At 38.0% G+C, this 25,300-nt stretch overlaps 1 protein-coding gene across 4 annotated transcripts in view; it reads right to left on the bottom strand.

The window, feature by feature from the left end:
- KIAA1328 (KIAA1328 ortholog) overlaps positions 1-25,300 on the bottom strand; it is a 399,895-nt gene that overhangs the window by 51,974 nt on the left and 322,621 nt on the right. For all 4 annotated transcript variants that reach the window (XM_025365278.1, XM_025365279.1, XM_025365280.1 and 1 more), the window contains one exon: positions 16,244-16,352. In XM_025365278.1, coding sequence (XP_025221063.1) covers positions 16,244-16,352 — 109 coding nt within the window. The remainder of the gene's footprint in view (positions 1-16,243; positions 16,353-25,300) is intronic.

The raw sequence follows: 25,300 nt of genomic DNA, 5'->3' as shown, positions 1-25,300 counted from the left end.
TTAGAAATTAATGTTAAATAGCTTATGGTATTAAGTTATAATTTGAATTCTATACTATCTTCATCTTAAACCTCTGATATGAAAAACTCTGTATACAGGCATTTGATTTCATTTTAAAAATAATTTATTTTAACCAAATATCCAATTTAAACAATAAGGTCTGACTTTTTTCCCACCATGTTTGCTATTAACCTTTTCTAGACTTGTCCTTAAACTGATAGCTTTCCCTACTACATTAGATTCTCTCTTTCAAATAAATAGTTGTGTGAAGGAGAGACTACTTTTTATACCTAATACTTGAGGACATCTTGTGTTACAATCAAGAAATATATGATAATCTGTGCTAATGAAACAGTCCTAGTAACCATGGTTAACAGAGAGGCATTTTCTTCTTTTGAGCCTTGGGACTATCCTCACCCATAAGGAAAGCCATATTAGCTGAAAAGAATTCTTTTTTTCCCTCCTTTAATAGCAGATTTTGCCAACAGATTTTTACTTAACTCTAGAGATCTCAAACGGATCAAATTTACTTGCTTTCAATCTGAAATGAATGCGATACAGGGATTTACTCTTCATGCAACAACAGGAACAGAGAGAGCATAAAGGACTGTGAAGTCTGCAGGGCGTGAAATTAAAATTTTTACATTGATACAAAAGATACTGCTGAAGTAATGATATAATGTTATAATCCTGCTGTGAAATCTTCCGGTTTGAATAAAAGTCAATGCCATGTGACCTAACATTGATACAACAGTAGAAACATTTTGCTGTTCACAAAAATATTTATATCCTAAGAAAAAAGACAAAAGAATTAGGGAAACCTGCGGCAAGGACTGTGGTGAGGCATAAACTTACTGAAAGAGACAGTTCTGGAAAAGCGATGAAGCTTTAGCAGCGCTGAAGCAGGAACAAAGGGAAACTGTAATCCTGGCTGAGGAGGCCCCTCCAGGAACATCACAGCAATTCCCAGTGACTCCTAACCCTCCCACTGTCCACAGAGGTTCCACTGTTCCAGTGGTTTCAGGCCAGTTCCAGTCTTTGTTCTGCCACTAACTATCCTGTTCATTTGCTATCAGTGGTTTGTATTACAATTATGATCCACTCCTGAGATGATGCATCACTTCAGCTTTTACCAGAATCTGGTTCTTCCCCCACTAGTCTATTTCACCCAGAAGACAGGAGCTGGCTGTGGGGCATTATGAACTGGTCTAGAGAGAAGTTTTATTTTAGAGGAAGCACGTTTCTCAGTCATGAGCCAGACTGTGAAGACAGCAGACCCAGGCTGGATGGAATGAAGGGATGCTGACTAAGGACTCCCCTCTGAGCTATCTGGCACAACACTTAGTCCTATCTCTGCCAAGACGGCATCACTTCATTAATGGAGAACACTTAAATGCATGTGAGTGAAAGTCCATACTTTCATTTGAAGCTCAAGGCCAATTGCTCTTGAGCTTCAAAACCACCTTGGAATCTTTCTTTCATGGGTAATCTATCTTACTTTCATTAGGATTTGTATACCAAGGAGCTCATTTATATTCTATAAACACCATTTGTGGTGAGGCCATTCAGTATCTGGTAGGGCATGTGTCCCAGGCAGATGCTTCCAGACTCCATTAGGTTACACCAAGCACTAAGTACATAACTGTGGTGACTTCTGTAAGATAGACATCTTCCAGGGCATAGGAAATAGATAGCCCCTGGTAAGAAACAAGTTGAACAGCCCTTTCCGAGGCAAGGATTGGCTTCCATCTTGGCTCTTAAAAATGCTTCATCAGGGTTGCTCAGAGCCCAAGCGGGGGAAAAACCCTGAGGTACAATTCCTAGCATCCCTTTATTTATTCAAAGTAAAACATTAAAAAAAATCCTCCTGGCAAGGCTTTTATCTTATCTTCCTTATTATATATTACTATTTAATATGAGCATTAATCCAGAATATCTTTCAACTGTCAAAATGTAAAAGGATGAATTATTCATGCATGTTAAGAAACACAACTGTATACAAGGCTTGTACAAGACATGCAACTGTATACAAGTTTTGTCTGCTTTCTATATTGCTGTGCAGGTATTGGGGCTTGAAATTTCCTTTTTCACTCTAATTATTGGCTCTGGGTTTCAAGTAGCCCATGTGGTGAGCAGAGCTTGATGCAGGGTCCTTATTCTAATACAAATCCCAACCCACCTCAGAATCTCCCAGCTTTCCCATAGGAAGAAACAGCTTCTCACGTACAACAATAATCTCTCTCCCCTTGTCTGCTAAGAGGCTTATGTTCCAACCAAGTTGATAATTTATTAGGATTTGGGGATGGGTTCCAAGCAACATGACAATAAACTTTTTTTTTTTTTTTGAGACAGAGTCTCACTTTGTCACTCAGGCTGGAGTATAGTGGCACGATCTTGGCTCACTGCAATCTCTGCCTCCCGGGCTCAAGCGATTCTCCTGCCTCAGCCTCCTGAGTAGCTAAAACTACAGGCGCCCACCACCACACCCAGCTAATTTAGTAGAGACTGGGTTTTGCCATGTTGGCCAGAGTGGTCTCAAATTCCTGGCCTCAGGTGATCCGCCCACCTTGGCCTCCCAAAGTACTGGGATTACAGGTGTGAGCCATCGTGCCTGGCTGAAGATAGGCTTTTAATCTCAGTAATAGTCATACTTTTTTCAGTATGTACCCATGACAACAAGAAAATCAATGAAAGCCTTAATAAGCAAATAGAAAATGTGTTGGCCAATTGCTATTGAGCTTTGAAACCAACTTGAAATCTTTCTTTCATGGGTAATTATTCTTTCTTTCATTAGGATTTGCACACCAAAAAGTTAATTTATATCCTCTAAAAAGGCATAGTAAAGATGATTTGGTGAGAACATAGATCCAGAAATCTTAAGCCTAATGAAAATAACAATGTTCATGAATTTCCCTTTATTTATTTATTTATTTATTTAGATAGTGTTTCGTTCTGTCACCCAGGCTGGAGTGCAGTGGTGCGATCGTGGCTCACTGCACCTCTAACTCCTGGGCTCAAGTGATCCTCCCACCTCAGATTCCTGAGTAGCTGGGGCTACAGGCGCACGCCAGCATGCCTGGCTAATTTTATAAATTTTTAGTAGCAACAAGGTCTCACTATGTTGCCCAGGCTGGTCTCAAACTCCTGAGTTCAAGTGATCCGCTCTCCTTGGCCTCCCAAAGTGTTGAGATTACAGGCATGAGCTACTGCGCTCAGCCTCCTTTTATGCTTACAAAGACAAAAATTAGGTGGGCATAGTGGTACACACCTGTAATACCAGCTACTCAGGAGGCTGAGGCAGGAGAATCCCTTGAACCTGGGAGGTAGAGGTTGCAGTGAGATTGTGCCACTGCACTCCAGCCTGGGGGACAGAGCAAGAACCTGTCTTTAAAAAAAAAAAAAAAAAAAAAAAAATGACACCCTTGAAGCCCAAATTGAGGTCATCAGTCACACTGAAAAATGTGACCGTATATTAATGTCAGCTACATGCTTTGCCTTGGGGAAAGAATGTTCAGAATTGTGCCTAATAGTATCAAGAATGCCACTAAACAAATAACTTTCATAGATAACTGTTTAACGATAATTTTTATGGTTAAACTCATAAACAGTTACGGACAATATAAAATGCTAAAATGAATTTCCCCACAAGAAATAAAGAAAAAGTAAGCCGAAGGAGAAAAACAGACTGTCTTTTCTTTTGGGGGAAGGCATAGCCCATTAAGATGAAAATGTTAAACATGTTAAAAGTAGTGTGTGTGTGTGTGTATGTGTGTGTGTGTATATCAATAGGTATATATGTGTTTATATATTTAAATATATCAACAGAGTATACAAAAATGTCCAGCTGAGCTGAAGATACATTAGCCAATTACCACTAACTACTTGATTCTATGTCTTCTCCATTATAAGTAGTCTTGCTGATAGTCTTTGATTTACACAGTGGCATTCTTGATATTATTAGGCACAGTTCTGAACATTCCTTCCCCAAGGCAGAGCATGTAGCCTACATTAATATACGATCATGTTTTTCAGTGTGACTGAAACTTCAATTTGAACTTCAAGGGTATTATCTTTTTTCTATGTCTTTCGGTTGGTGTCCTCCGTACAGTAAGATCTGAAGTTTTCCAGATATGATTTTGTTTAAAATTTAAAAAGTAAACCTTTGGTATGTTCACAGAGCATAATCTCAAGACACGTAAATTGTACTGGGTCCCTTGTCAATGGGGCAGTGCTTCCCATGGAATTGCTCTATGACATGCTGTGAATGACACAGGGTCTCTAAACTACTGACCATCACAAAACCCAATTTTTTTTTTTTTTTTTTTTTTTTGAGACAGAGTCTCACTCTGTCCCCCAGGCTGGAGTGCAGTGGCGCGATCTTGGCTTACTGAAAGCTCCGCCTCCTGGGTTCACACCATTCTCCTGCCTCAGCCTTCCAAGTAGCTGGGACTACAGGTGCCCACCACCATGCCCAGCTAATTTTTTGTATTTTTAGTAGAGACGGGGTTTCACCATGTTAGCCAGATGGTCTTGATCTCCTGACCTTGTGATCTTCCTGTCTCGGCCTCCCAAAGTGCTGGGATTACAGGCGTGAGCCACCACGCTTGGCCAACCCAAACATTTTTAATGGGAAGTTTAAACAATGTTATTCTGAAATAAATTACTTAATTATTTTTGGAAATGTTCATTTCTTCATACTTTATTCTCCAAATGTGTAAATTACTCTGAAATCAAGAGACAGATGTACCTATTTTTGTGTTGATTTTTATATCTAAACAAAGGGTAAGGTTCAGACGGATAGGACAGAAGCCTGGAAAACTTAGGTTCCATGTGAAGGGACTTTTTCAAAGTTTTGCTGCTAGCAAGCTATGGAGGCAGGATAAATCCAGATCTTCGGCCTTTAACTCTAATGCCCTTTCCTCTAAGCTCTGCTGCCTGTCAACATGCAAGGATTTTAACTTGAGAAAATGCAAACAATAAACTAGCTGCAGACCAAAGCAAAGGTTTAGGAAAAGCTCGCTGATATGGCTGAACATAAGATAATGGAATCGCTAAGCAAAGCATATCTGATATCCTCGTTGATATCGACATTATCTATGCAATTAACTCCCAATGCAAACAACATGTTGACACTGCTCACACTCAGAAATCTGCTATTATCCTGTCTGGAAATACCCTGAAAGCCAAGATGTTTTCTAATCCTTACAAAATGGAAAAACCTTAAAATAGGAGAAAATGCAAGGAAGTTCCGGGACATAAAAGAAGTACAACTAGATGCATAAGGTGGGCAGAAACAATGGATTTTTTTGAGATATGGTGAAGACATAAAGCAAAATAGACGTCTACTGGAATGTCATGGATTGGTAAGTTAAAAAGAAACATTCACTTTGTTTGCGACCATTCACTAATTCATCCAGCCAACAAATATTTATTTAATGTCTATTATGAGCCAGGCTCTGCTCTATTGCAGGGATGAAAAGAATAGAAAATAATAGAAAAAAATACTTGTGCTCATGAAGTCCACATCCTTTGTGGGGCAGGAGAGGAAGGGGGAGAGACAAACAATAAATAAAACACACTAGTAAATTACATGGCATATTAGAAAGTGATTAAGTACTATGGAGAAAGATGAAGCACAGATGAGAAAGACAGGTAGAAAGTATCAGGAATGTTTCCTTAGGAAATTTTCTCTTAAACCTTGCTGAGGGTTCCCTTACAGATGATGGGTCCATACAAGTTTTTTGTAGAGAAGACTGACACCAACAATATGTCTTAGTAATTAATCCCCAATTTCAACAATTTAAATTGATAAGTCAAGTTCTTTAAGGGCTTCTTAGTTTTTTCACTGCAGGCTTATTGATATATTTTGATAATCCCTTGGGAGGAGGATAATGATGACTAATAAAAATTGCTAATAGAAAGAAGATGCCCTGGGCTTGGGTAGGGGACAGAAAAAAGAAAGGGAGAATGTTGGTGTGCTTGGGTTAAGAAGTAAGGAGATGTGCAGTTCCAGAGCAGGGGCTTCCAAATATGTGTCTTTAGACAAAGTGCATCAGAGTCTTTTTGAAAAAATCAAAAATACACACCACTGGAGCCCATTATGGGCAATTCTGATTCAATGAATCTGGGATGAAACCTAGAACTAGGTATTTTTTAAAGATTCCTAGTGATTCCAATGTGCAGACAGATTTTAGAATCACTGCTCTGAAGGGAATTAAATCCTTTCAGAATCTTATGAAATGGCTAACTATGAGGACAAAATCAATTATCAGTAACTTCGGTCAGTCCTTGAGTGACCCTAGAAACAGATATCCTAAAAACACACACACACAAAATCTTAACCCTATCATCTAGACAAGAATCTTACTTCCTACCCTCCTCTATTTAGAAGAAAAACAAATGGAGGGGAAGTCTCAAAACAATGGAAAATTTGCCAACATTGCATAAGGAAAATCCTTTGAATGCAGGGTCATTCATAAACATGTGGCTTGCTTCTAAGCCACATTTTGGCAGAGGCACTGTCACTCAGGGCATTTGGCAGAGGGGCCAGTATCACTCACATGTATTGTTTTAGATGCCCAAAGAAGTCTTGTTTCCCAGAGCACAGAAGAAACCTAACACTGAGTGCTCAATATGGACAAGCATCAAGTTAAAGGCTTTGCATACACAGTCAAATTTAATCCTCCGAGCAAATTTATAAAATAGCTATTAATATTCATATTTTCACATAAGGAATTAGGCATATGGAGGTAAAGTAACAGGCATGTTTGCAAGGTCAATATAAAAAATACAATCAAACTGCCCAGCTCTCAGATGAACCTAACCCTAATTCCTAACTCTTTGTTAGGGGATACACTCACAGTTTGGAATCACAAGAGCAAGGTCCAAATCCTAGCTTTTCCTAATTGCTTGAGTGACCGTGGGAAGTTCCATAATGACAACTACTATTTATGGAGCACTCAGTCATGCACCAGGCCTGTGCTACGTACTTTACATAAACTATCCTGCTTAATCATCATGACATGCCTATGAGGGAGATATTACTCCCATTTTATAGCTTAAATTAAATGATTTGTTCAGAACCGCATAGCTAGCATTCAAACCTAAGCCTTTAAACCACAGAGTTGTAATTATTACACCTGGGCTTTTAATTGTTCTGTAATGGTCTTTTGGAGCTTTACTTTCTTGTGATTGTAAGGATTACATTAGGTAACATATAAAATAATTCTTACAAAAGCATTAAAGTGCCTAAGGAAGAGCCATTAAAAATATTTCTTAAAGTTGAAATTAAGGGAATTTGATAACCTTGGACCAAATGCACAACTCTAAAATGGCAGTTCATGAGGCTAAAACCTGTGAAATGACAGCAGGAACTGGCAATACTGAACAGATGTCACCAGTCATAGCAGTTTTCAGAGTTCAGTACCCTGGAGAAGACCCAACAAGGAAGGATAATCCTCATCTATTGCTAGGTTGACAAAGGAAATAAGATATTTATGTCATACAGGCCAAGAGTAACTTTAGGGTTTTTGCAACTACTTGGAACTACTGAGTGTAAAATTTTGAAATGTGTTTGTCTCCTATAAATGTGTTCCTTTCGTCTTCTTTTTAAACATTGTTTCTAAACTTATGGAAGTAATATAACATTGTTGTAGAACATTTGAAAAATCGTGTGAAAAATAAAATAGCTATTACAACCTCCTCACCCAGAACTTAGGTCTTTAGAAAGATTTCCTGAAGCCAAGGAGTAGAATTCTGAATGAGTAGTAAATATAAGCTGTTGTAATGTACATTTTCCCAAGTACAATATATTCTTTCTATAGTAAGAATGTCTTGACAAGCTCCTTCAAGCTGAATTCACTTCTTGGAATTTGCTACATCGTTAGTATTTCTACCTAGCCTATTTGTCTTTATTTTCCTAACTTACACACTATAAACCACTGTGTGTAAGAGGAATGGATTCTTATATTAATGGCTTTTAACAGTGGGAATTACAGTATTAGCCCAACATCATGACTTAACTAAAAGCAATATCTTTTCATCAAACACCTAAGAATTTCCATGCATTCTATTGTTCTTGGTGGTACAGCAGTGGCCTGGAATTCCAAGTTATCAACCCAACTAAATGAAAATCCTTTTGAATGGCTGGGCTTTTTACCCTCTTGGTCAAACATGGTAGACAGGCAAGTTTATAGCTTCATATTTTCTTTTACATGCTCAATACATTATTTTCTGAAGTTTCCAGATTAGTCCTTTTTACTATAATCAATTTATGTGCATCATTTCATTTGGTTTTAATTTTATTATTTACAAGATACTCAAAATAGAGAAGTTATGGTTAATGTTACTTTGCGTATAGTGAATACACTGTTACTCTGAGGGCAAGGAAAGCTAAAATCACGGTTCTCAGCCTTATAGCTCATACTTTAAAAAGTCATTTTGGAAAAATAAGAATAAATTCTATCTGATATTTTGAAGCTGAGCTTTAACAGTCATTAAAATCTTGACAATAATATGTAATTTGTATGAACATAATTACAAATGGATATACCTGTATATGCCCAATGTAATACCGGATATATAACTGGCATTTAATGAATAATAGCCACTATCATCACATAGGGTCATCACTTATATGCTCTATTATATACATGCAGCGAGGTCTGCTCTTCAAACCTACTATGAAAACCCCAGCAGAGGTTTGTGATCTTAGTTTAGCTTATCCCTCTCTCCTGCTGGGAGGATAACACATGATCATTTCCTCTGCTAGGAACATGAGAAAATCTGGTTGAGTATTTAAAACATTTAGGTAAATGTATAGGTGAGAAGATAGACTCATTAAAAAAAAATGGTTTTGTTACTGTTAGGATTCTGGACACAAATGCAAGTAAATATTGCAATTTGGCTGCTATGCATAATCGAACCACAACCCCTCCACTTCTCTGTGTAACTAAGTTTCTTTCTATCAAGTTATACAAACAAAATAATTTCATTGTTAAAGTAAGTTTGTCTGATTCCTACCCCAAATTGGAATTTTATCAGCTCAGTGCTTACACTTCAGAATCAAATCCAAGTTTCAGCCACTGTGGAAGAATGAAAAAACTCTGAAATTTGCGATTAGAAAAGCTAGATTCATGTCTTCTTTTCTGCTTCCTACTATGTGACCTTGGTCAGTTACTCAGTCCCTTTAGTTCTTATCTCCTCATTGTCAAATGGCATACTATTACTACTTACCTCACAGGATTGTGGTGCAATTCAAATGAAATAATGTACCTAAAATCATTCTGCCAATGCTAAAGTACTATGCTAAGAATTGTGAACAGGCAATTATAAATTTCAGTATTATATTTTTGTTCCCAGTATAAAAATGAGTGTGTGTGTGTGTGCGTGTGCGTGTGTGTGGCTTTTGAATCCCCTCATAGCTGTCAATTCAGAATTCTGTAGCTGAGATAAAACAGATCATTGTTACAATCAGGCAGAGCATATTTATATGATTTTCCCTTCTCTTCAGCTTGAATGGTTACTGGCAATGTGATATGGGAAACGAAATAGCGTCTGACCTGCTCACTGGGCTAAAGCCTTCGTTTATAACCTGCAGAGAATGAAGAGGAACATCCTCTTTCTGGCCCAGCAAAGGAACAAAACACCATCAGTTGTTCTGGTACTTTAAAGGCTGTGCCATCATATCTGGAGCTGGAAGCAACTGGATTTTTCATGTTAAGTTACTTAAGACAACAATAAAGAGAAATAAATACTATATTCACAACAGAGACAAGATTCCTTCCAGACTGGGATTGGTAGAGTACCAGGTTTCAGATACTTCTGAACCTAGTTCCTGGCTCTTAGTCTCAGTGGGCCAAAGATCACACAAGCCACCTTCTAGTCAGCTGTGTTTAAACAGCTGCCTTGTAAGCATGGCTGTGCACAGGCAACTGTACTATAGAAAGCTCAGCAAGGCATAAGCTTACAGCAAAATTTTCAGAACACATTAAGTATATGGTTGACAGCAAAGGAAGGTTTTTAAAACACTCAAACTAAACTATTAACATAATAACATGGAAATAAATCTATGTACTTATAGCCAACTGATATTTGACAAAGGTGTGAAGAACATACAATGGAAAAAGGACAGTCCTTTGAAAACTGGATATCCACACGCAGTCATGCAGAGTGAAACTAGACCCCCTATCTCTCATCAGATACAAAAAATCAAATCAAAATGGAATAAAGGCTTAAATGTAAGTCCTGAAACTATGGAACTACTTGAAGAAAACAAAGAGGAAAAGCTCCATGACATTGGTCAGGAAAATGCTTTCCTGGATACAGCCTCAAAAGCACAGGCAACAAAAGCAAAAATAGACAAGTGGGATTACATCAAAGCTTCTGCACAGCAAAGGACACAAATAACAGAGTGATGAGACAACCTGCAGAATGGGAGAAAATATTTGCAAACTATCCATCTGATAAGGAGTTACTATGCAAAATATATAAGGAATTCAAACAACTCAATAGCAAGAAAACAAAGTGAGTAAAAAAATAGGTAAAAGACCTGAATAGACATTTCTCAAAGGAAAACATAAAAATGGCTACTGGGTACATGAAATAATTCTCAAAATCAATAATCATCAGGAAAATACAAATCAAAACCACAATGAAATATCACTTTACTCCGGTCAGAATGGCTGTTACCAAAAGGACAAGACAAGTGTTGGCAAGGATTGGAGAAAGAAAACTCTTGTATACTATTGGGTTGGAATGTAAATTAGTACAGCCATTATGAAAAATAGAATGGATGTTCCTCAAAAAATTACAAAAAGAACTACTATATGATCCAACCGTCCCACTGCTGGGTATATATCCAAAGGAAATGAAACAAGTATGTCAAAGAGATACCTGCACTCCATGTTTACTGAAGCACTTATAATAGCCAAGATATGGAATCAACCTAAGTGTCCATAAATGGATGAATGGATAATGAAAATGTGGTATATATACTCAGTGACTACTATTCAGCCATAAAAAAGAATGAAATCCTTTCATTTGTGGCAACATAGATGAACCTGAAGGATTTTATGTCAACTGAAATAAGCCAGGCACAAGAAACAAATACTGAACTGGTTGACTTGGCCTCAATTGCTTTCCAACAAGCAATCTCACTTGTATGTAGGATCTAAAAACGTTGATCTCATGGAAGTAGAGAGTATGATAGTGATTACTAGAGGCTAGGAAGAGTGGAAGGTGAGGACATGGAGGGAGAGGGGTCATTGGGTACAAAGTTACAGTTAGGAGGAATAAGTTGTAATGTTCTATTACGCAGAAGGGTGACTATGGTTAACAATACTGCATTGTATTAGGTTGATGCAAAAGTAATTGCAGTTTTTACCATTACATTTAATAGGAAAAAAACCACAATTACTTTTGCACTAACCTAATCTATTTCAAAATAATTAGAAGAGAGGAGTTTGAATGTTTTCACCGTAAAGAAATGATAAATGTATGAGGCGACAGATGTGCCAGATTCTGATTTGATCATTACACAATATATGCCTGTATTGAAACACCACAATGAACCTCATAAATATGTATAATTATGATGTATCAATAAAAATAAACTATTTTTTAAAAGCCCCCAAATAATTTATCAAGTCCCTCAAAGCACGTACTGAAGCATTCCCCAAATTCTGTCAAGAAAAAAGAAGCTTCACAAAATCAACACCTTTCCCCATCAGTAACTCAAAAAGGAACAAAACAAAGTAAAACAAAACAAAAACCTTTAACACTTTTCTGTTGTCATTAAAAACTCATCTTTAAAAAAAATATAGCTAAAAAAGTGAACAGTACATCCTAGAAATAGGCTAATTCCAGTTCCAGTTCTGAAAATTCACTAGCTGGGTATGATTTGGTGAAATCTCCCTTTCTTTCTTCACGTCTTACACACACAAAGGCACAGGGAGAGTACCAGCGGTAACTGTTTGTAGAAGTCATAGAAGAATAGAGAGAAGTGACCTTAGTAACTTTTTACTTCAGGGACTGAGAATCTAATCCTGTTGCTGTAGGCCTGGTGTGCCTCTGTTTATCAGAGTCCAACAATCACGGTGTTACCATATGACTGAAAAATACAAAGTTGACCAATATTTTTAAAGGTGACAAGATTTCTGTTGCATTGAGCAATCTCAGAAGATACTATCTTCATTTTAATATAAAATGTATCAGATCTACATGCCTGAATAGAAAAAGACACCAACATATAAAGGATATACAGCTGTAATAGGCGTTCTTTCCCAGTCAAATTTGAAATAAAAGACCTGAAGATCCAAAGCTACATTAATGCAAATTCTGCCTGTTGCAAGTATACTTTTTGATTAAATTGGCATACATCAAGTACAATTAGAAAGGCTATTTATAACGAAGAAATACATAATTCTGCATCTTAATGTAGATGACAATTACAGCTGATGGTTGCTAATTATCATTACTTCTTTGCTTTGAGTGTTAGATATTTCCTGTATGATCTTTATTGTTGGCAATGGACACACCTAATTCTGGAAGGCACAAAATGGTTAATTATCAGTTATATCTGTGCTCATAACACATTCATTTTAGGAGCAAATGGTAACTTACCCACCTCTGGTTTCGCACTGGAGACTAAAGGATCAAGTAGACTTGGTAAACTCTGACTCATTCATTTGGTAGGAAAGGTATTTATTTAACTTTCTTTTAGAACCAAGGCTCACCTACCCCGAGGTGTTCAGAATGACAGGGAGAGAGCCCCTCCACTCCTCTTTCCAGGTGGAGTGGTCTGTGGGGCATTGCTTGTTCCATTCAAGCAGAAATGAATGGTACATTTAATTCAGCTTCACCACCCTCTTGTGCCAAGATGACCACTGTGCTTATTCTCTTAGGCAGCTTAGGAGTGTGTGATCAGTGTGGAGAGCCAGAAGTGAAATGGAGAGAAAGAGACATTGTAGCTTTCAGCGCAGAAAACTCTAACGCCCCCTTTGCTTATGCTGTAAATTACATATTTATTTTGTTAGCATGAGATAGATGAATATTTCTACATACAAAGGTGCCCAGCTAAAATCAGGATAAGTGATATTAATGTCTTATGGTTAGTATTATTGAACCTTAAAAGCAATAAACTTTACGAGTCAATAAATATTACATTTGCAACATAGTTAACATTCCTTTACTGTCTCTAGCACTTATTACACATTGTAACTGCAAGTCTACAATACATTATTCATATTTGGGGTGTCACCAAGTGATGGATTGCTGTAGGAGAGGCTGTCCTTTAAATAAATCAACAAATAAAAATGCAAATGTTAACATTTTCAGGCACAACTTTTTCCATCTTGAATGGGGAATGAAAATTTTACATAGTATTGACAGCCGGCAGTGAGAACAATTAACAACTAACACTGTGAATGAGAAAGATACTCTGCCACACCTGTTTTTTCACCAGGACATGGAATGAAATGGAACTCTGCTAGGTATTTTCAGAGAACAAAGGAAAACCTGTCTCCCACTGGCATCTGTCTCACCCCCATCCTTGTTTGCAGGTCTTGAAAATTCTTGGAATTTAAGGTGGACAGGGGAAGAGCTTTTACTCTCGTTCCCATTGGTACTTTCAAAGGTTTGTTGAGATAAAGAACAATAGGCTCTTCTCTTACATTAAGAGTTTGCATGTAATGAGGATGACATGAAAGGCAAGAGGATAAGTGAGGCGCCACACATGTTAATTAGCTTGGCAGACTCTTTCTACAACATGCACATGTATCAAAACATCACATTGTCCCCTATAAGTACATGCCATTATTGTTTGTCAGTTAAAAATAAAAATTTAAAAAAGAAAAAAAAAAAAAAGAGTTTGCATGTCACTGATATGTAGTCTATTAAAAAAATGCCTTTTCTACACTTTGAAATAAAAACAATTCAAATTATCCTGATTCTGAAATCTGGAGAGCCACCACTATGCCTTCTTGGTAACTGATTTTCATAGTACTAATATTTTTTTTTTTAACTCTGCACTTCGTATAAGAGACTTACATGATGCCATCATGCATTTCCAAGGATAAAATCTGGTGTGCTACACATTGTTTTATTAATCCAAATGCTCATTACCTAGGAAGCTTCTGAGAATCTATATTTAGCTGATCTGCAGTATTAAGGACAAATAGATAATACTTTTTTAAAGTCTGTAAATATGACTCTTCACAGCAGTTTTAACCTGGGCTTGTAAAACTCTACAATGTTGATATGGTCCATTCAAAAGGTTATGTGCTGAGGATGTTTTATAAAACTCTTACTGGGGAAACATTGTATTCCATTTTTTCATACTTCCCTCTAAACTGAAATGCAACTATCAAAAACATTAATATATTAAAGTGGTGTTAAAGATCTCATTTTAATCTTTAACAACAGGAAAATTAACTAAGATTGAAAATCCAGATAATCTTCCTTCTTTACCTCTAATTCCTCCAAATGAATCCCTCAAGGTGAGCTATGATGGAGACCCTCTGAGCACAAGCTTTCAGCCACAATGTTAAGGGATCCAAAGAGGAAGCCCCATCAACATTTCAGAGTCACAACTTATTGTGGGTCTTTGGCAGAATGCCAAAAACAGTAACGTTAAAAATAAAAGAAAGCAGCCAGGCGTGGTGGCTCACACCTGTAATCCCAGCACTTTGGGAGGCCAAGGCAGGTGGATCATGAGGTCAAGAGATCAAGACCATCCTGGCAAACATAGTGAAGCCCTGTGCCTATTAAAAAAAAAAAAAAAAAAAATTAGCCGGGCATGGTGATGGGCACCTGTAGTCCCAGCTACTTGGGAGGCTGAGGCAGAAGAATTGCTTGAACCCGGGAGGTGGAGGTTGCAGTGAGGTGAGATCGCACCACTGTACTCCAGCCTGGTAACAGAGCGAGACTCCATCTCAAAAAAAAAAAAAAAAAGCAGCAACAGTGAAAGGATGTGGCAAACTAGTTAAATTCTCTTTTTGATTGTGTGTGGCCTCCAAAACAGAGAGGTTGTCATTCTCAACTATTACAATATTTAAGATTACAAGGTTTGGAGTCTGAAATGCTGGCTTTGCCCGTTATTAGCTACGTGACCTTAGACCGTTTTTCAATGTCTCTGAGACTTAGTTTCCTAATTCTAAAAATGGGGATAATAGTACCACCTCATAAAGTTGTGAAGATTAAATCAGACAATGCATATAAAGGGCTTGGCAAGGTCCTGGGGACATGGCAGATACTTAATAGATGGCAGCTACTGTTATTATCTTTTGTGTTGGAGTCATTTCTCAAAAGTTCTTTAAGATGCTTACATTTCCAGCTCCAGAATTAAAGGAATGACAAAAAGAGCCAAAATAGGATGAACACACTGTTTCCTAGGTTTGGCTTCTGTGGAACAGCATATCTATAGGCGCTGGTCTGGAATACAACTTTTTAGAGGAGGAATAAATAATCTTTCTCTTCCTTTTGAAATTACTTCAAACCAAAAGAATAAATTTTAGAGTACATCTTTAAAATCATCAGACTTGAGACTTGTAATTTGGGCATTTCTACTTTGCAAAGCCAGTGGACTTTAAATTAACTACAAATTAAGTCTTAACATTTATATTCAATTCATTGGATAAGCTGCTATGAATTTAAGTGCTTAAAACCAATCATATCCCTGAGGAAACATAAACCAAGCCCTTTTGGTATTGATGTTTATATATTCAGCCTTAATTGCATAATGTGGGAGTTAGTTTATTAGATATAAGAAATTTAAAATAATACATTTCTTTCCCTGACTCCAGAAAAGGCTGATCAAATGCTTAACCCCTCAAATGTGTCTGGTATAAGTAAATGTTGGTATTCCTTTAACTAGTACAAAAGCCACTATCATGTTCAATATCAATGATTTCAGCTAGTTAAACTTATAGTCTAAGTGTATAACTCCTCTGTGATAAACTGGAAAAGACCTGCTGCTAAAGAGACTTTCTGGTGAAGGATAGGTTTAGCTTTATTTAGGTTTCTATGGAAGCCCTTCCCATTACCATGATCAACTAACAAAGAGAATGTATAAAGAAAAGGACTCCATATGGTTCAAACTGGCCAAATCTACATGCTTCAAAAGAAGGACCTCTCTTGAGAAAGAATCACTAAGAGTTGTCAAGATTTTTCCATTCCCTATTAAATAAACTTCAAAAAATACTCTCATAGGGAGAATAGTAAAAACTAAAGAATCTCTGAAGCTTACCGGGAGGTGGCGTGCTGTAATGATGGTGAGGCTGTGGTGACAAAATCCTTTAGGCTTCCTGTTGGCATAGGAGATGTGGACGCATCTTTTCTAACTCCTGTCATTGTACCTATATGAACAATAAAGAAAATAATTTGGGCATTCGATAAAAGCAAATGGAAAAGTTCATTCTCAGTAAATATATAAGACATTATAGGAATGTCCAAGCTTCAAAGGTAAGCCACTTGTTTCCCTGAAATGTAACAATGGCATATGAAAAACTCTCTTCGGTTTTGTAAACATGGGAAATCTATAATGTACTTCAAGAAAATATATTTGTGCAGTGACAGACTAAACAGAGATTTTGTTTTTAAACCTGATTGCCTAGCAAACCCCTGCTGATCTTGATTTACTGTGAAAATGCCCAAGGAGGTGGGATGTTTCATTTTGTTCCCTTTAACTTTCATAAGAAAGATTCCAGCACTTTGTACCTCTAAACCCTCCAAATTACATTGATCCTCTTTAAAACACTTTCAAGATACATATAACTCTGGAAAGTTTCTTTTAGAGAACTCAACATTGGCTAAAACACATGTCTTAATTGGAAGATATGCTCAAGTAGTATTCATTCGAGTGCCATGAGAAAGTTCCTAAGCAATAGTTTATCCTCCCAGGAACTGCCTGACTTGGCCTCAATTCCTTTCCAACAAGCAATGTTTTATTTGTAATTACTTTTCTCTTCTGCAGTGCGAAATAAAAATATGGTATGGACAGAAATATTATTTTTATTTTATTTTTCAGTTATTATTAGTTTCTAAACAACATAAAATACTGCTATATTTATCTTGGAAGACTGTAAGAATCACATTCACAGTTCTTCTTTTGGTTCTTTGAAAACTGTTATCCGGGATGCATGAAGTTATTTGGGAAGATCCACTCTTTGACAAAAGGGAGAGTATTCAAATAACCAAAACTTTGGAGTACTGGGAATACCAGACCCTAAAATGCCAGGAGTGCAGTATGCTAACTTTGGGAATGGCAACAGGTTGCGTGCAACCTGAAATCATCAGGCATAGAGAAGGCTAGAGTCTTACGGCTACAGTGATTAGCATCAGAATGATCACCATTATCCTTGACTTCAAAACCTATACTCTTTATGTCAACTATTCTCTACTCTGTTTGTTTGTCTGTTTACTGAGACAGGGTCTCACTCTATCACTAGGTTGGAGTGTAGTGCTGCAATCACAGCTCACTGCAACCTTGACCTCCTGGGCCCAAGTAATCCTCTTGCCTCAGCCTCTTGAGTATCTGGGACTACAAATGTGTGCCACCATGCCAGGCTAATTTTTTATTTTTATTTTTGTAGAGATGGGGTCCCACTAATCTATTATGTGTAGATGTAAAAGACCAGCCTCTAAATGCACAATTCAGTCTTCTTTATATATAGAAATCCGTGGTACCCTCAACCCAAACAAGTACATATTAATACTGGCCAGTGCCAGGATTAAGCTTAGGCTTAGTTAATAGGGAGGGGAAGGAAGGTATGAGAGTAAGGACACAAGACACTCTTGACAATCACATAAAGAGACACAGAGGATTGGCTCAGTGGCTCACACCTGTAATCCGAGCACTTTGGGAGGCCAAGGCAGGAGGATCAGGCCAGGAGTTGGACCAGCCTGGGCAACATAGCAAGATCCTGTTTCTATATGAAATAAAATTAGCCAGGTGTGGTGGCATGTGCCTGTAGTCCTAGTCCCAGCTACTCAGGAGGTTGAGGCAGGAGGATCCCTTGAGCCCAGGAGGTTGAGGCTGCAGTAAGCTATGGTCATGCTACTGCACGCTAGCCTGGGCAACAGAGCAAGACTGTCTCAGGAAAAAAACAAAATCAAAACCACAGATAACACAAGGCAGTATAAGGTAATAACTGCTAACACATACAATATGCTTAGTGTATATATAAGTTTTATTGAGGTATAATTTGAGTATCATAAAATTTACTCATTTTAACTGTAGAGTTTGATAAATAGTAACTTTATATAGCTATGAAAGCATGGCTACAAGCCATTTTTTTTTTTTTAATTTGCATGGTACTTACATATTTCTTTCTAAAATCCAGTTTTAGAATATTTCCTTGCTTCAGAAGGTTCCCTCTTGCCCATTTGTAGGTAATACTTGCTCCCAGCCTTAGTCTGGTCCTAGCCCCCCTCTCTATCTCTATTGTTTTACCTTTTTTAGAAATTATTTTTTATTTTCATAAAAACTTTTTGTGATAATATCTTTATAACAAATTTGCAGATAGGGAAAATAAGCAATAAAGAGCCTATGTGACCTGCCCAAGGTCACTGAGCTGTAAGTGATGGAGCTAGTATCTATGTCCAAGATGAACCGAGCGCTTTGGCCATTATGTTATGCTGCTGTAATAAGTACTATGAAAAGTCTGAGGAATTAAGAAATGGGAGAGTTCACATTTGGCTATAGGATTTGGGGAACATTTGATGCAGGAGGTAGGATTCTTTGATAGGAAACAATGACAAGTATGGAATGGGAGACAGAGACTTACGTTAGCAAAAGCATTAAATTGAAAACCTAAAGGCTAAATATTTCATTTAGTCAGGAAATATTTATTGAACATCCCTATGTCCTTGTACCCTGTAATCACTTTAAATGCAGTATCTCATTAATCCTTACAACAGTCTTTAAATTATATTATTATCCTTATTTTATAGATAAGGAAGTAGAAATTGTAAAAAGGTCAAGAAGCATGTCCAATATCACCCAGCTGGTAAGAGCAAAGCTGGATTTTGAATGTAATCAAGGTCTGTTTGGCTCTGTATGGCAAACTTGTAAGCATTATTTTAGAGGGACTCAAAAATAAAACAGTAACAACAATAATAAAAAAAAAAAACCAAACTGGTCTTTGGAGAGATTAATTTTGAGGCAGAATTTAGAATAGAGTGGAATAGATAGAACAAAGGCAGGCAAAGCAGTTTACTACTAATACAATTGTCTGGGTAGACTCCTGGGTGATTAAGAGGAAATTAAGATGGACAAATAGGGGTAGAAACAACTGAAAGGGATTTGTGAGTGAGGTGAAAGGGAAGAAGAAATGCTTGGTAGTGACAGAATGTGTTATCTTTTTGGTCACTATCACAGAATACTTGGGGACAATTTATAGAAGGAATTTTAACAGATGGTCCAGGGACTTTTATAATTGAAGAATTATACCTCATAATTGTAAGCACAACAATGTATATACGTGTGCTCATTTATTTTTCTGAAGAAATAAACCATATCTTTTACCAAATTCTGAAAGGGTATGGGACCCTGAAAAGGATAAGAATGATTGCTGTAAAGCACAGACCAAGTTTAACTGTTCTTTTTCCTTAATTCTCTAAGTTCTATTTCTTATTGCATTTCCACAAAGCTATATATCAGCTTTTAATTGTATTTGTTCCCTTTATAAATTTATTTAGTATTAAGTATACCAACAATTACAGTTATGCATATTCATGGAACTCTGTATTCCCATATATTTAAACATACACACACACAAACACACACACACAAAAAAAATAATAACATATGCTTAAAAAAAATAAAAATGCTGGCAGAGTGCGGTGGCTCAGGCCTGTAATCCCAACACTTTGGGAGGCCATGGCGAGTAAATCATGAGGTCAGGTGTTTGAGATCAGCCTGGCCAACATAGTGAAACCCTATCTCTACTGAAAACACAAAAAATTAGCTGGGCCTAGTGGTAGGCACCTGTAATCCCAGTTACTCAGGAGTCTGAGGCTGAAGAATCGCTTGAACCTGGGAGGCAGAGGTTGCAGTGAGCCAAGATCGTGCCACTGCACTCCAGTCCAGGAGACAGTGCCAGACTCTGTCTCAAAAATAAATAAATAAATAAAAATAAATAAAAAAATAAAAATGCTGGTAAGAATATTACTAGGCTGACTGATTTCATATATAAATGTGTATTTTATATACATGTAATATATGTGAATGTATTTACATAAACATGCACATATATTTTCACATGCACAGATGGAATTGATTATAATGGATCATGTTCTATTTAGATATAACTGGGTATATTTCATGGTAAATTTTTCTTAGAGCTCAATGTTTAAGAAAACTCTGTTTCTGGGCCCTTTGTTTTATTTCATATTTTTTAAACAGCTGAGCCATATTATCTACTCAGTTTAAACAAAACCAGTGTAATCCATTCCCAGCTCAAGAAAGCAAGCTCTGGCAGCACTGCCACCCAGATACATCACCAATATCCATCCCCAGTCACAATTCCTTCTCACCTCCAGGGACCCCAACTATTCTAATAATTATTTCCTTTCTATGCTTTATAGTTCTACCATTTATGTGTTTGGTTAAATATGTCATTTAGCTTTGTTGCTTTTGAACTTTATAAAAATAGAAACGTATTATATATATTATTTTTGAGACTTCTTTTGCTTAAATTGTCTGCAAAATTTACCTATGCTGATAATTTTTATGTACTGCAGTTTCGTTGTTTTATTTGCTAAGTACTATTCCATTGTATGCATTTGTGACTTTTTATCCATTCTGCTATTGAGGGACATTTGGAGTATTTCTGGTTTGGGGCTATTATGAAGAATGCTGTTGTGGCAGATGCTGTCAGTTATCCACCAAAATGTACTCCTTCCTTCTTCCTAGGTACACAGCTAGATTATATTCCCCAGTCCTCCTTGTAATTATGTGTGGTCAGGTGGAAAGCCAGTGGATATTATATGTGACACTTCTGTTGTGTCCTATAACAACTTTTCATGTGTACTCTTCCAGTACCTCTCCTTGTCCTTGGTGACCTACTATGGCAGAGTCAACAATTTCCTATAAAGTTGGGCAGATATCATGAAAGAATGTTGGACTGTCAAATGCTTTTTCTGTGTAAACTGAGATGATCATGAGGTTATTCCTTCATTCTATTAATGTGTATTACGTTCGTTGATTTTTGTATGTTGAACTGCCTTTGTATTCCTGGGCTAAATCTCACTTAGTTATGATGTATAATCCTTTTAATAAGCTGTATTCAGCTTGTTAGTATTTTGTTAACTATACTTTCATCCATATTCATAAAGAATACTGGTCTATAGTTTGCTTTTCTTCTGACATCTGTCTCTGGCTTTGATATCAGGGTAATGCTGGCCTCTTAAGGGAGGGGGGCAGGGAAGTGCAGGGAGGAAAAGGGCAGGGTCCCTGGTGAGGGTTCCACCATTGGGCCTGTGCCCATGGACCAAGGTGAGGACAAGCACTCCTGCTTGACACCCAAATGTTGCATTTTCCAAGACCACCCTGGCCTGCCACCCCCACATCCTGTGCCCATAAAAACCCCAAGACCCTAGTGGGAAGGGACAGAAGCTGGTGGATGTCAAGAGGAACACACCGGCAGAAGAGCACACAAGCAGCTGGACGCCGAGAGGAGCGTAAGACTATACCAACAGGCACCAGGCAGATACCACTGGCAGGCCACTGACTGGTGGAACGATGCAGACAGCGAGGGGAATTTGGCCAGAGCGGCTGGAAGAGAGTCCAGCCGCTAAGCAGCCCAACTCCAGGGTAAAACTACCTTCCCACTCCATCACCCTACTGACTCCCCATCCATCTGCTGAGAGCTACTCCTATCACTAAATAAAACCTTGCATTCATTCTCCAAGCCCACATGTGATCCAGTTTTTCCCGTACACTAAGGCAAGAACCCGGGAAACAGAAAGCCTTCTGTCCTTGTGACAGGTAAAGGGTCTAATTGAGCTGGTTAACACAAGCCACCTATAGACGGCAAAACTAAAAGAGCACACAGCAGCATAAGCCCACTGGCGCTTCAGGAGCTGTAGACATTCACCCCCAGATGCTGCCGTGGGGTGGAAGCCCCACAGCCTACCCGTCTGCATGCTCCCTCTAGAAGTTTGAGCAGCAGGGCACCGAGGAAGCGAGCCACTCCCCCGTTACAAACCCTGCAAGGGGGATAGGGGAACTTTTTCTGTTTCATTAGGATGTATTCCTTCCTCTAACATTTTTTAGAAGAGTCTGAGAAGAATCTGTGTTAATTCTTTAAATGTTTGGTAAAATTCATCAGTGAAGCCATCTGGTCGTGGGTTTGTTTTGTTGGGAGGTTTTGATTACTGATTCAGTCTTTTTACTTGTTACATAGGTCTATTCAGATCTTCTGTTTATTCTAGATTATCTAACTTTTTGGTGTGTCTATTGTTTGCCTCATTGTTATTTACTTTTTTAAACCCCAGGCGCCAGTGGTGTGTTCATCTGATTTTCAGTGTTTTCGAGGAATGTCCTATATGTAGCCACTCTCTGCCCAGAGAAAGTTTAGTCAAACAAAACAAAGGCAGGCTCCAGGTCTCAGCCCTTTAGGGAATCCACAGATAGGCTAAAACAGAGAAACAACCCCTTGAGAACAGGGTCTGCTGTGCTTCTCCAGAGGGCAGATACTAACACCTGGAACTCAGGCTGCCATCCTTTAGACTGCTGCCACGCTGGGAAGAGGGGAGGGAAGGGCACCCAATCTTTTGGCTTCCCTAGGACACACTGAGAGAACTGTCTTGGACTACACATAAAATACACTAATGATAGCTGATGAGCTTTAAAAAAATTGCAAAGAAAAAATCTCATAATGTTTCAAGAAAGTTTACAAATTTGTGTTGGGCCGCATTCAAAGCTGTCCTGGGCCACATATGGCCCACGGATTGCGGGTTGGGCAAGCTTGGGGTAGGGCAAGACTAAGTTAACTCTAGAAAAGTCCTCCTACAATGCTTCAGTAGCTTTTCTGCTAAGAATCGGTTTTGTTTCTGTAAATCTTTCACTATCCTCCAGAGTTCTGATAAGGTAGATTCTGACAGTTTTTGCAAGATTTTTCAGTGTTTCTTGGGAGAGATGAGGCCCTGAAGGTACCTACCACACCATTTCCACTGATGTCTTCCTGATGCATGTATGACACTAGCATAACTCTGATACCCAAAGCTGACAAGGCCATTACCAAAAAAAAAAAAAATTACCACCCCAATATCTCCCAATCAGTGTAATCATTAAACTACATTCTGAGAAGAAAAAAACATAACATGATCATAAGCACAGAAAAAAAATTTGATGAAATTCAACACCCCTTTATGATAAAGACTTTCAGCAAACTAGGAGGAAACTTTCTCAGCCCGATAAAGAGCATTTTCAAAAAGCCTCCAGCTGCCCTGGCGTGGTGGCTACCTGAGGTCAGGAGTTTGAGACCAGCCTGACCAACATGGTGAAACTCTGTTGCTACTAAAAATACAAAAAATTAGCCGGGTGTGGTAGTGCACACCTGTAATCCCAGCCACTCAGGAGGCTGAGGCAGAAGAACTGCTTGAACCCAGGAGGTGGAGGTTGCAGTGAACTGATATAGCACCATTGCATTCCAGCCTGGGCAACAAGGGTAAGACTGCTTCTCAAAAAAACAAAAAAACAAAAAAACAAAAAAAGCCTCCAGCTAAAATCGTACTTAATGGTGAAAGACTATCTTTTCCCTACAAGGTTGGGAACAAGGCATGGAAGTCTACTTTTTTCACTGTATTCTATATTGTAATAAAACCCCTAAATGGTCTGATTATATAAGAAAGAGAAAGAAAAGGCACAAAAATTGGAAAGAAAGTGGTTATGGACTTAGTTGTGCCTTCCCTAAGTAATCTGAAGTCCTAAAGTCCAGGACACCTCAAAAAATGACTATATTTGGAGACAAGACCTTTAAAGAGGTAGTTAAGTTGAATGAGGTCATAGGGGTGGGCCTGAGAGTGGCTGGTGTCCTTATAAGAAGCGGAAGCGTTTCCTGGGATGCACACACAGAAAAGGCCATGTGAGGATGCAGTGAGAAGGCAGCCATCAGCAACCCAAGACGAAAGGCCTCAGGAGGATTGACTAGAAAAGAGGATGAGGATTTATTGAAAATGGAAATGTACTATATCTTAATTGGGGTAGTGGTTACACGGGTATATATACTTTTCAAAATTTATCACACTATACATTTAAAGCCTCTACAATTTAGTGTATATAAATTAAACTTCAATTAAAATACAAGACAATAGAACCCCCTCCCCCCATATTTTCTTGACTCCTAAGGCAGCACTTTTTTTTTTTTTTTTTAAGACAAGAGTCTTGCTCTGTCACCCAGGCTGGAGTGCAGTGGAGTGATCTCGGCTCACTGAAACCTCTGCCTCACAGGCTCAAGCAATTCTTCTGCCTCAGCCTCCTGAGTAGCTGGGACTACAGGTACGCACCATCACACCAGGCTAATTTTTTCTATTTTTAGTAGAGATGGGATTTCACCATGTTGGCCAGGCTGGTCTCAAATTCCTGACCTCAGGTGATCCTCCTGCCTCAGCCTCCCAAAGTGCTGGGAATACAGGCGTGACCCACCACACCTGACCAGTACTATTTTTAAGAGTCTACTCTACTGATTTCTCTTTAGCATTACCAATTGATCACCATAAGAACTTTGAAGAGACAAGCATATATTTTGCTTAAATCTAAATAAATCACAGCAGGTACTGAGGTGAAAAAGTCTACCTGAGTCACAGAATAAGGGCATCGAAAGAAAAATCAATATATACGTTATGTTAATTCATTCAACAAATGTATAATGAGTACCTACCACACCACATGTTAAGCAATGTTGTAGGAGATGGGGATACAACAGTGAACATACGGAACTTATATTCTGAGGGAGAAGATACAAAACATATATAATAAATAAGTAGACCACATAGTGTTTCGAGAAATTTCTTTCCATTTTAGAGAATGGGAAATGTAGACCCTCTGGTTTAGGTGATAATATTTCATATATATCAACATCAACTCTTAACACTAGTCTCCTACATTTGAATTCCTTTTTTTAGTGGACTGGCCAGGAAGATTTATTCTACATATCTGGGTTTATTCATAGCCTTCTATGATGCTTGCATTCTATGTGCTGTTGACAAAGACATCAACTTTTGGCGTATCTTCAGCTGAGATTTCTGGGTATCAGAAGTAGTATCTTAAGGTACCTTTATGGTTGAACAAAGAATAATG

This window comes from Theropithecus gelada, chromosome 18 (genome assembly GCF_003255815.1).
Source record: "Theropithecus gelada isolate Dixy chromosome 18, Tgel_1.0, whole genome shotgun sequence".
NCBI classification, from domain to species: Eukaryota; Metazoa; Chordata; class Mammalia; order Primates; family Cercopithecidae; genus Theropithecus; species Theropithecus gelada.
Note: the sequence above shows the minus strand (reverse complement) of the source record. Positions and strands in the feature narration are given on the sequence as shown.